Source organism: Penaeus monodon, chromosome 6, assembly GCF_015228065.2.
Source record: "Penaeus monodon isolate SGIC_2016 chromosome 6, NSTDA_Pmon_1, whole genome shotgun sequence".
Lineage (NCBI taxonomy): Eukaryota > Metazoa > Arthropoda > Malacostraca > Decapoda > Penaeidae > Penaeus > Penaeus monodon.
The window spans coordinates 44,294,309-44,307,011 of NC_051391.1; the positions used below are offsets into that span (position 1 = coordinate 44,294,309).

The following is a 12,703-nucleotide window of genomic DNA, read 5'->3' on the forward strand; positions in this document are numbered from 1 at the left end:
TGGTCTGTAGTTGCGCGTTGTTTGTCCTCTCTTTTCTAAAATTCAAGAGAAGGGGAAATCGGACATTTCTCTTAGTCGTCCAATGGAAATGAAGAATAAGATATTTGAAAAAGTGACTATTTATTAAGATGCTGAATGTGGATTATGGCAAAAAAAATCACACCTCAGTTTGGGATGGTGTCGCTAAACGAAACTTTCTCTTCCTTCCGCACAGGCTATTCTGCGCATGCGTGAGGCTGGTCTTGTCGACAAGTACTTTGAGGAGGTGCTCTTGAAGGAACATAGAGAAGATCACAACATAGACAACGTTGAGTATAACAATGGAGAAACCGCTATAGGCCAAGGGGTAATAGCTCTGACTTTGGAACATTTGCAGGTATGCAGGTATCTACTGTAGAATGCTATATTTCTTAGCAATATTTCCTTAATCATATATCAAGAGGTTACTGTAATATTTCCCGTTTGATTTTTCTTCAGGGAGCTTTCCTGGTACTCGGGCTTGGGTTATTTGCTGCTTTGTGCGTCATGCTGACTGAAGCTGCAATAGCTCTATGCACTTGCATGGGCCCTCTCCAACAACCGAAAACGTAAATTGGAAACTACGGACTTAACCGCAGACTTAACATGGCCGTTCGATATATGAGACAGGATAAGAAACTTTTAAGGTCTCCGGAGGACAACCAATATTGATACTTGGGACACCGTTTGCACCGTTTCTTTGCACTGTAACGAAATTTATTATCTAGCACCTTGTGGCTCTAACATGCAATTACTTTATGTATTGTACCTAACATACAAATTTATACAAAATTATGGAACTGTAATGTAAGCACAAATAAAAGCGCTTAAAAAAATTAACGAACTGAGGACCTATTGTCATTGCAGTAAAAAAACGAATTTAAGTAATGATATCAAGACAACCGAAACTATGACAGAAACTGGAATCTACCAATCATGCCTTGATTTTTTTAAATCTAGAAAAATAAAATGAATTATGCCAAACAAGGCTGCATTTTTTTCTGAGAGAGAGAGAGAGGGGGGGAGATAGAGACAGAGAGAGGAGGGGAAGGGAAGAGAAAGTAAGAGAGAACGAGAGAAAAAGAAAGATAAAGAGAGGAAGAGAGAGAAAAAGAGTTATTCACATACGTCTTTCTTGGTTTACATTTAGGGCATAAAAGTCATGTAAAGAATAATGAAGCAAGTAAAAAGAAAAGGAAAAAAATATACAATTCATATCACAGATCTCAGAATACATTTTAATGTATAGGCAATATGAGGCCGCCTCGATTTAAAACATGAATAAATGCATAGAGAAATAGCTAGGTACATATTTCTGTTATAATAACCCTTTGCATTCACTATTACGAATACTTTTTTTTAAGTAGCACAAAATAAAAAGTATATCAACGCTTTGACACCTTTTTTTCATCTAAACCTTTCGTATCCTGCACATAAGTGAAAGATAGTTTACCTTGCAGACACATACATACATACATACACACACACATACATACATACATACATATATATATATATATATATATATATATATATATATATATATATTTATATATATATTCACACAGACACACACACACACACACACACACACACACACACACACACACACATCATCACACACACAACACACACACACACACACACACATACACACACACACACACACACACACACACACACACACACACACACACACACACACACACACAACACACACATATATATTATATATATATATATATATATATATATATATGTATATATATATATATGTATATATATATATATATATATATATATATATATATATATATATATATATATATATATATATATATCTGATATTTCCCCGTATTCATTATGAAACACTTCTGAAGGCCTGAATAAGACCAAGGCTAAAGCAATTATAAAATGAAAACAACGAATATTGTTGCCTGTGCACGACATATCGAGATGTGTTAATTACAAGCGAGGGCATACGAATGATAAACCTGAGCCTCGCTCTCCTTAGCAATGGCCCTACTGATATGAAAGCAATTTGATATTAAAGCTTATACTCTATATTGTTATCTATGGTAATAGTGTAGATTTTCAATATCAATATATTTATTGCTAGAGCATGGCGCTCTAGTGAAAATTTTTATCATGTTTTCCTATATTACCTTACTGTAAAAGATATCTTTTTTAGGATCATATCATAGTCGTAGATGTAGAATATTTCATATTATGTCATATCCCCATGACAAATGGAAAATGAAAAGAAAGCATGTGTGTGTGTGTGTGTGTGTGTGTGTGTGTGTGTGTGTGTGTGTGTGTGTGGTGTGTGAGTGTGTGTGTGTGTTTCTGTGTGTGTTTCTGTGTATATGTATGTACATATGTTGGAGTAGATAGAGAAAGACAAACAGATAGATACAGTGATTAACAGTTATACATGTAGATTGATAAAAATTGATATATGGATAGAGAAAGCGAATATATATATATATATATATATATATATATATATATATATATATACAGAGAGAGAGAGAGGTGGGGGGGAGAGAGAGAGAGAGAAAGACGAAAAAGAGAAAGAGAGAGAGATGAGAGAGAGAGAAGAGAGAGAGAGAGAGGATGGAGAGAGAGAGAGAGAGAGAGAGAGAGAGAGAGAGAGAGAGAGAGAGAGAGAGAGAGAGAGAGAGAGAGAGAGAGAGAGAGAGAGAGAGAGAGAGAGAGAGAGAGAACCTAATAAGTACTTGCTAAAATAACAATCGTTACATCTGCCTTATATGATTTCCATTCGCATTTACATAAATATTTATAAACCTGTTTTCACTTATAATAAAAAAAAAATTCTTGTGAGAAGACCAATTTTTTTTCATTCTTTTAACACATCTAATATCAAAATTACTCATCAATAAGAATAGGAAATGTAAAATAATTGGAGCAGCAGTGAATGCGCAGTGACGGTGAAAACAACTCCGGGCGTAAACATCGATCGTCACAGAGACCTCGTATAAAATATTTTTCTCGTACAACACACAAACCGATTGATTTGCCATGGCTTAGGTGAGATAGGCTGTGTCAAGTGGAGTTTCGAGTGTTAATGTCAAAATGTCTCTAAAGCCTCACTGGAGAGAGAGAGTCAGCTGACGTGAGCTGAGGGCGACATGTCACTACAGTGTCATGGTGTTTTGTTTTGTTTTTGTCAACAACGAATATATTTTTTTCTCTCTCTCTCTCTCGTGGGGATATTTTCTGAGCCTTTCGCGTTTCTGGGTTTTGATATAAGAAATCCAGCCTTTTTTTTTTTTAGCATATGTTAGAAGTAATAGATTTCAGGTTGATTATGGTAATGAGATGCTAACTAAGAATTTTAAGAACTAGATATGACATATTGCTAATTATCTTCTTCAAAATATAGTTAGTATAAGTAGATTCAGGTGATGTAAGTTAGTTTTAAGAGTTAATAACACATTTATTACATTTGGAATTACCCAGCCAATGACAGGTGCATAGAAGAGAAAATATATTTTTTGTATTTTTCTTATGATACATTGCAATGAATTGACAAGGATTATGGTAGATATTTACATTAGGGCTTGTTGGTGAGAAAATTATTACATTATATCAAATGTTTAGAGATAATGTGACACTAGAAACTTCAGTACAATTAAGCTTTATTTGAATGTGTCAGATTTTTGCATGTCAATACTTGTCATTTTGTTTTCTCTTTTTTACTGTAAAGTCAAACTTGAAATGATATGGCAATTTTCCTTTGGGATTTTTGCCATTTCTCTATGAAATATAAGAATTTACTTTTCACAAGTTTGTCAGCAATCATAACCAGAAATAAAGATATATGAAAGAAGTATATGTGAATAATAGATTTATTCTTAATATTCAGAGGTTAAATGCGAACATATATCATGGGAGAATTTGTAGAAGATAGCTTTCAAGACTTAGGTAAGTAATGATATTGGCTTAGGCATTCCCCATTTAATCTCCTTTCTTTAAATTTTTTATCAGCTAGAATGAAGTATGTGACTGCCTACAGCTGGCATTTTTTGCTAGTAGTGCTGTTGGTTGCGTGATTGGAATTCTCAGTTGTCATTTTGTCCCCCTGATTGCTAAAATGGTTCCCAAAAGTAGCAGAGCATAAGGCTGAATGAGGACTTCTTTATTTATTTACTTTTTTCTGACTGACTTTAGCTTCTGTGTCTTTCTAGCTATGATTTATGTTCCAGGCAGTGTTCTTCACTCTTTCAGGAGGTACCAAGCCAGAAAAAAAAAATGTATTGGGTGTTAATGTTATTATAAAATAGATTCAAAGGCACAGTGTAGTACTCTAATAAAAGAGGTGTAGTATATTTTAATATTTTTGCACATATTAGAGTTATTATGCAAAGCTGTGTTGTAAAATTTAACACAACATTTTAATCCAGTGCTACTTAGAAAATGTAGTGTTTGCTGTAGTATTGTTTTGTGAAATGTCTTTACGCATAGATGACTCTACAAGTGCTTAGCTACCAAGGAATCAGTTGGTAGATCTCGTAACTTCAACTAATTTTACTTGAGTTCCTGGAGAAAATGTTTTTTTTTTTTAAATAAAGCAATCAATACTGATAATGTTATTATTATTATAGACATTACGATTATTATGATGTTATTGACATTACTAGTAGTATTATAAGGTTTTTAAAAGATATTTCCAAAAATCTAGGAAAAGGGGAAAGAGGTGAGATAGGTAGTACTAGTAATTGGCACATTGGTGACTAATTGCTTATGAAGCCATCTATATGAAAAGATGATGAAGACAATTAATAAACTAAACTCACAGTGGGCATGACATATACTGCCATCCTTAGCAGCATTGGGTTAAAAAGTAGGTAGTCTTTTCATTGTATTGGATATTGTAGCCTTTTCAGTGGTTATTGATCACTTTATAAGTAACATGAGAAAACCCCTTTAACAACTAAATTAGGAATATAGACTATGAGCAGCAAATGTTTTTTTCATTAGATGTGATCTGATTGTTTTGACAATAGGGGACTGAGAATTAATTTATTTTTACTGCTGGAAAAGCTTGACCTCGTGGGGATTATGATTATGATTGAGATAATAATTATATATATATATATAATAATTACTTGATTCAGATGTAGCTATACTACACATAACTATTAGTCTTATCAGATCGACTCTGGCATGAGCCTCCTTAAAGGGTTGATATATATACTAATCCATTTGTGAAGATTTTTTTGTATGATTTTAACATTTTAATTGTGTTTATTTGCTTTATTATATTTGTGTTTATATGTTTATATCTTTATTTAAGAGTTGAAATCACTATTTTGTATCACCTTGTTATTCTTTTGAGACCTAATCAAAACTGTATTATGGTATATTTTGAAATTATGATTACAGTAATCAACCAATTTTTTCTTTAAGTAGAAATGATCTTTTCTTCCAAATTTAAAAAGATGTGTCTCATAGTGTGCATATACATTTGGTGATAGCAAGATATAAAGCTTTGCATTCACTATGATGTCAGTTTTAGCAGGAAAATAAACATTTGTATTTCACACATCATACGTAGGCCAAGTAGTAATTTTAGATTTGTTTGTTGTGTACTGGTATCTTGTATACACTGGATTTGGGCTGATGAGAAATGGTAAAGATTGTCCATCAGAGTAGATTGTAATTAGTGATTAAATATAGTACTTGTATGGCTCCTTATAATCCTTCTTGACTTCCAGTTATGTGATGAATGTTGATAATAATAAGAAATGATTTGTTGATTCTATCACTTTATTCTCATCAAAGATTTGAGATGTATTAGGGCTTGCTTTGCACTTGCAATTAAAGTAGCAAAGTAAAAGTCTTAGAGAAAGTATGACATATTTTTTATATCAATAAATGCAATTAAAAAATTATTTGTATTAAGGGCTCAGAAACTTTTGTTTTAGAAAGACTTGCATGAGAAATATTATGTCTTAGAGGCTTATAAGAGCAGCCTACAAAGTGTCATTTCTCTTGTTTTTTCTTGCAGGAACGTATCTATATTGATATTTATTATAGTAATAAGATTGTTAGTTATTGTTAAAGTTAGTTATTGTTAAATTTAAAAATTATATTTACTGTAAGCTTGCCTTGTTTGGAAAACTACACATGATGACAGCAGTGATTGCAGTAATAGGAATAACAATATATTTTCCTCTAAAGCCATGAATCCTAATAGATTAATCAATTTGCAGAAAACAAATCCACAATGACTGCTGTAGGGCAGCCACTGCTATGGCAGGGTGGGATGGGTGGAGTGACCCTCCGCCCCCAGCCACGCTTGGATGTAAAGTGGCTCAAGTCAGATCTGCAGAGCCTCCTGCAACCAGACAACCTACCATCACTGTACAATCAGATGGTCAAGGATGGGGAGGTTGCAGGACCACATGTTGAGGGCATCCTTAACTCCGTTGGGGTCACTGCCAGAAGAGGTATGTTTGAGATTTTGTTTATGGATTTAATTTTACTTTTTCTGAGATTATCCTGCAAGATAAGTAACTGGCTCATTTTGAGTGGTTTGATCTGTCATTACAAGAAAGTTAAATGGTGTTATACAGAAATGGATAATATTAATATGGATAATAATATTTCCTTAAAACACTAGTTTGCAAGCAGGAATTGTATTCATGTTTTAATTTTGACTTCAATGGAACAATTTTGATATTATACCATTCTTTGCTTCTAAGTTATGAAACTTTGTGTATTGTACAAAGTAATGCAAATCTAACATATAATGAAATACTCCAGGGGAAAGTGGTCACTACTACTGTGGCATGAAGGTCCTGACCTGTCCTTGCTGTGATGGAATATGTGGGCCTCAGAGTGGCTGCAACTGTGGACCATGCCAAAAGCTAGACCGTGAAGAGGCGGAAAGGGAACTTGAGAATGGAGAAGGCTTTACCCCTCCTTCTCCCTCTCTTCTTGATGGTTGGACGTGGGGGCCGCAACCAGAGGCCAGTGACCTGAAGAAATGTTTAGATGTGCTTGTAAAAGAGCAGAGACTCATGTGTTTAGAGGCTGCATCCACCACACTCTCTGCCAGTCGTCTCCAGCAGAGGTTTATGGTGGCACATAGGTGAGTGCATTAGTGATGGTGTCCAATGAAATTTGATACATTTTCAAATCAATTTGTGGTGAGTTTCTTGGTGATAAAAATAAATATGATGTGATTATGTCTTTTTGTATACTTGATACTCTTCATGATATTGATATGGAATTGGTACCAGTGACTATCGCTATACGTAAGAAATTTCAGAAATATTGGAAAACTTCTGTAATTTTTTCCCCCCCCATTCTTAGATATCTTGTTGCACTGAAAAGAGCCAGACCACCAGAAACAAAATCTGGGGAAAGTAATGGAAAGAAGAAGGTTCTCACTGCGAGTGTCTGGGGAGAAGGTCGTGTGGGAAGAGGTGCGGGAGCAGAGCGAGCCACTCTGGGACTTGCGAGAGTTGGGTCTAGAGCGGCACTGAATTTTGCATTTGCATTCCTCAGACGAGCATGGAGGTCAGGCGAGGATGCTGATCTTTGCACTGAATTGTTGCAGGTAATATTTAGTTTTGAAGAATTTGTACACTATTTGTTGTATATGGAAGTCAGATTGAGTTTATTGAAGTTCTTTGACTAGTCTAGTGTTTTATGATTTTATAACAAGTTTTATTCATTTAACATTTTGTACTATAGAATATTTTAAATTATATTTTTTATCACAAGTGAATGATTTCAATTAATAATGGTGTTACAAATGAAAGCACCCTTTCAGAAGGTCACTTAAAATATCACTTTATTAGACTTGATTTTAAATGAATTATTTGTATGAAAATATCTTCTTTCTCCCACTTACTTTGTCAAAAAAGGTATGTAATGTAAGAATTGAATAATGAGTAATTTTTTTTGTGTTACATTATACTCTTAATTTTACTTATTTAGATATTTGTAATTTTATATCCCTTTTTTCCCAACAGGAATCTCTTGAAGCTTTAGAAACACTTCCAGAAGCCACATTGTTTGATGAATCTTCTGTATCATCTGTGTGGCTGGATGTAGTGGAGAGGTCACAGAAATTCCTCACTTCTGTTGTTCTGAGTCAGGTGTCGGGTGGAGGTAAGAGTCCGAGAGACAGCCTGTATCAGAGGCTTTGGAGTTGCAGGTCTTTTTTGTGGTTTAGGTGACAAGACTAAGAGTGATTATTTAAAACGTAAAATGTGTTAATGATTAAAGTGAATAGATACTTGGGGACTTTGGCATTTAGATGTGAGGCATTGCTTGTGAGTATTGAATTGGAAGAATTTGGAGAGAACATTTATTTGTATATAAAAAAAGGTTCATGCTTTATTAAATATTACAGTAGGCCTATGTGCACTTCTCTGGCTTTTTGGATTCATAAACTCTTGATGCAGGAACTGGTGGAAGCAGCATGACCCGTGTACCTCTTGGTGATCGGCACATGGCACTTTCCCTCCTGCTCCATTTGGCACTCCAGCGGGCAACTCTCTCCACCCTGCTGACAGTGATCACTCTTCTTCTCCAGCTGTGGGATTCAGGAAGGAATCAGGTAAGTTGCATCAGACTGCAGAAAGTTGAAAAGGATGATAAAGAGGGGGATGTTAGTCTGAAATTATTTGGCTTGTCATCTTCTTATGAACCTGTTATTTTAGTTCACAGTTGTTACTGAAAATATTATTAACCATTCATAATTATTTGTTTGTATGTTTGTTTGATTACTTTATAACAAAAATAATTTTTCATTATTATTGGAGCTGATACAGACTTTCAGTAATAATGTACTAGAAACTCAACATCAGAAATTTTGTATTTTTACATTTATTGTCTCTCTTATCAATCTCAAATCAACCAAACCAGGTTGACAACCGTGTCAGCAGTCATGGCACAAGTGCACCACTACTTCCAGTCCTCCAAAGATTTGGTTCCATCCCTCTCCTCAAGTCACAGCCATCCTCATCCTCACTGTGGGATGAAAATGCACCATTGGAGGTATGTATTTTTTGCCATGATTTGGTAATTTGATTTGATGTGATAAACCTTTTTTTCATGTTTGAGTATTTTGTTCAGAATCAGATGTGAAAGAAACCAGCTTAGGCAATACAGAATCAGCTTGGACAACTTGGACAATACCATGTCATCCTAATATTAGCATTTGTGAAGTTCATGAAGGGATATACAATTTCATTTTACTTGCATCTAGGTAAGCCCAACCGAGTGTCTTCTGCGATACCTGGAGTTGCCAGAGGATGAAGAAGTAAGCGTAGATTTGGAGCAAGCAGCAGTAATCCTCCTTTGTCACCTGGATCGCCTTGCTACCCCACACACTCCACCTCTTCACAGCCCGCATGGAAGACCCACACAGGGGCAAGAGGTAAATTAGCATTTTATATTGTATTTAGAGGTGTATTTGCTAGGGAATCCTCTTCCTGAAACTAGACTGGGTCATGATATGTGTTGAAACAGAATAAGGAGTGTCACATTTCAGTTATTTCCCTTTGATATGATAGGCAGGAAGCTTTAGGAATATGATTAAAGTGTAATGTAAATAGGGAAAATTTTAAAACAATTTTATCTCATTGTGTCCAGCCTAACTTTTCGTAAAAATTTGCTGTTCATTTTTTTTTTTTTCAGGTCCTTTGTTGGGGTTGGTTGGCCTGGTCAGGTGTTTCTAGCCCATCAAGACCCTTAAATTACTGTGACTCTCTAGCAGAGTTAGGAATAAAATCTGTTGCTTGTGCTGAGCGTTGCCTGCTCATCCTTACACAAAAGGGAACAATGTACTGCCTTTACTATAATTCAGAGACACAGTGTCCTCAGCCAGTTCCAGGTCAACCTGAAGATGAAGTACTTAAGATTGCAGCCCACCCTGATGGAAAACACTATTTGGCTCTCACTGCTAGTGGCCAGGTGAGGAATTTTTATATGAATAGATATGTTCTTCTATGAAATTAATTTAGTATTTGCATGCCTTGAATTTCTGGGTTTGTATTAATTAATTAATTGATTAATTTATTTATTTATCTATTATTTATAATTTATTTATTTATTTATTTATTTATATATTAATTTTTTTTTTTTTTTTATTTATTTATATATTAATGTATTTATTTATTATTATTATTTTTATTTATTTATTTGTTTATTTATTTATTTTTTTGTTATGCTTGTTTCACTGCTGCATATGATGAACTGATTTGATTAAGTGTATATAGTTGATTCTCATTTTTCATTTCATCACTAGGTATACTCATGGGGAAATGGAGATGGTGGTCGCTTAGGTCATGGAGACAGTAGTTCAAGAGAAGAACCAACTTTGATCCAAGAACTTCAAGGAAAGACTGTGATAGGAATAGCTTGTGGTTCAACATACAGTGCAGCTATTACAGTTGAGGGTGAACTGTACACTTGGGGTCAAGGCAACTATGGAAGATTGGGACATGGTTCTTCTGATGATCATAGTACACCAACTCTTGTATCAGCATTAAAAGGTATGCGAAATTGTAATTCTGAGGAAATTTGCTTTCAGATGTACCTTTAACAATACTTTAATAATAAACTAAATCATAGGTTTTAATTTGAATGCTTATTGGTTCACAGGAGAGCGTGTTCTTGATGTAGCTTGTGGAAGTGGAGATGCTCAAACAATAGCAGTGACAGATTCAGGTTTAGTGTACTCTTGGGGTGATGGAGACTATGGAAAGTTGGGGCGTGGTGGCTCAGATGGTTCAAAAGTTCCTAAGCTGGTGGACAAGTTACAGGTATGTTGAATATTATGGTTTTGCTTGTGGTTTTCCACCGCTTATTCAAGCTAATTGTATTAGAATTTAATGTTTTTAGGTGCTAGTGTATTGTTAAATGATGAAAATTAATCATATTACATCAAGAATTTAGTATATTTACATAAGTAAATATAATGAATATCTATATTTCATTGTTTAAAGGGACAAGAAATATGCAGAGTATTTTGTGGAGCTCAGTTTTCTCTAGCATTAAGCAAAAATGGATCCTTGTTCACATGGGGCAAAGGTGACAATCATCGTCTCGGCCATAATAGTGAAGAGCACATTCGATATCCAAGACAGGTCAAGGCTCTTGCAGGTGAGATTTGATGTAATATGCTGTATATTCAATGAATGAACAATTAAGTGTAAGGAGCCTGTACAATACTTCAAGCACTGTTTCATAAATATGAGTTTTCTGAATCTTACATATAAATACCTAGTTTAAGATAAATCACCTTCAATTTCACGATGATACACCCAGATTTATTTGTGTTCTGTATGTTACAGGCAAGAAGGTCCGTGAAGTGGCAGTAGGCTGTATGCACAGTGTGGTCCTTACTGAGGATGGAGAGGTGTATGTTTGGGGCCGTAATGATCAAGCACAATTAGGAGATTCGCCTCATGCTGCTCTGGCAGAACCAACACTGATGTCAGCATTGCATGGGAAGAGTATTATTGGCATTGCCTGTGGCCCATCACAAGTAAGTAACTTTAGTGGTGAAACTTTAGGTGTTTGCCTTTTTTCTCTTTTCTTTTCTTTGTTGAAATTATTTCATTATGTAGAACTTAAAATAAATGTATTTGGTAGGTTAAGTGGATTAATTTTTTTTATATGGTATTAATTTTCTTACTTTTATCACTTTTTCTATTTCAGACCTTTGCTTGGAGTACAAAGATGTCATGGTCTGTCTCTACACGCACCCCTTATGTTGTTGAGGTTTGCGAAGAAACTTTCACTAAACTTAATGATCTTCTGGATCGAGTGGGAGAGGGCCTGGCTGATGATCACATTCCTTCACAAGAGCAGGAATGCATGGTAGTTGCTGGACTCAATCTTCTGAGGCTACAGGTAATGGCATTTGAAGGCTAAAAGGTATTAAAGGAGAGGCTAAAAGATGAGAAATGAATAAAGATAAAAAAATATGGATAAAAAAAAGGTTGGAATTATTTATAAGTGGATTGTGTATTTACTTGCCTGTCTTTTTTTCTCAGTTACATGCTGCTGTGCAGAACCACACAGATGTGGACAGCGTGGGCCTGCATGTTGGATCTTCACTCCTCAGCAGCCTGAAACAGAGGGTTGTCAATCTTGCAAGTAGCTCTGGAGTTCTTCCAACAATTCAGGTATGCTTGATTAAATAAATCTTCTATTATTAGAGTTCACAGCTTAAAAAGCATGGTTGTAGAGTTTCTTAGTGAAATATAGTTTTGTGAAATAATTTTGTCATTGTCAAAATAGAGGCATAGTCTGTTAGTTCTGTATTGATTATATTTTTTTATTTGTTCTTCTCTACATTAAGATTGTATCCCAAAAGAAAGGCATGTTGTCAGTGTTGATCTTCATTTTGTTACAGGGAGCTGCACAAGCTACTCTTCAGACAGGCTGGTCCATTTTGTTACCAACAGCAGAAGAAAGAGCTAAAGCTTTGTCATCTCTTTTACCAAGTACAGGTAAAGGGAGGAAATGAGATTGAAATAATTTTTAGGTCATAGTTGTTTTATATGCTGTTGGTTTGAATAAAGCAATGTTCGTTATGGTTGACATAATGGTATGGTATAATGTTATCCAACTTTCCTCTGTTTCCAAGGCATATGTATCTGTTTGCTTTCCTTGCAAAAATATTGAATATATA

The 12,703-nt window shown here is 34.8% G+C and overlaps 2 protein-coding genes across 2 annotated transcripts in view; both read left to right on the forward strand.

The window, feature by feature from the left end:
- LOC119573801 (ionotropic receptor 21a-like) overlaps window positions 1-980 on the forward strand; it is a 4,897-nt gene extending 3,917 nt beyond the window's left edge. Inside the window, exons 5-7 of the mRNA XM_037920904.1 lie at window positions 1-2; window positions 215-376; window positions 478-980. The exon at window positions 1-2 is cut by the window's left edge and continues 185 nt beyond it. Of these exons, the coding sequence (XP_037776832.1) occupies window positions 1-2; window positions 215-376; window positions 478-591 (278 nt within the window). The 3' untranslated portion in view covers window positions 592-980. The remainder of the gene's footprint in view (window positions 3-214; window positions 377-477) is intronic.
- A 1,990-nt stretch (window positions 981-2,970) lies between these two features.
- Window positions 2,971-12,703, forward strand: part of LOC119574032 (E3 ubiquitin-protein ligase HERC2-like) — a 36,642-nt gene continuing 26,909 nt past the window's right edge. Inside the window, exons 1-16 of the mRNA XM_037921122.1 lie at window positions 2,971-3,069; window positions 6,258-6,494; window positions 6,811-7,138; window positions 7,363-7,609; window positions 8,028-8,166; window positions 8,463-8,617; window positions 8,926-9,057; window positions 9,269-9,439; window positions 9,700-9,975; window positions 10,310-10,556; window positions 10,666-10,826; window positions 11,010-11,166; window positions 11,358-11,551; window positions 11,725-11,919; window positions 12,063-12,194; window positions 12,425-12,521. Coding sequence (XP_037777050.1) covers window positions 6,272-6,494; window positions 6,811-7,138; window positions 7,363-7,609; window positions 8,028-8,166; window positions 8,463-8,617; window positions 8,926-9,057; window positions 9,269-9,439; window positions 9,700-9,975; window positions 10,310-10,556; window positions 10,666-10,826; window positions 11,010-11,166; window positions 11,358-11,551; window positions 11,725-11,919; window positions 12,063-12,194; window positions 12,425-12,521 — 2,854 coding nt within the window. The 5' untranslated portion in view covers window positions 2,971-3,069; window positions 6,258-6,271. The remainder of the gene's footprint in view (window positions 3,070-6,257; window positions 6,495-6,810; window positions 7,139-7,362; window positions 7,610-8,027; window positions 8,167-8,462; window positions 8,618-8,925; window positions 9,058-9,268; window positions 9,440-9,699; window positions 9,976-10,309; window positions 10,557-10,665; window positions 10,827-11,009; window positions 11,167-11,357; window positions 11,552-11,724; window positions 11,920-12,062; window positions 12,195-12,424; window positions 12,522-12,703) is intronic.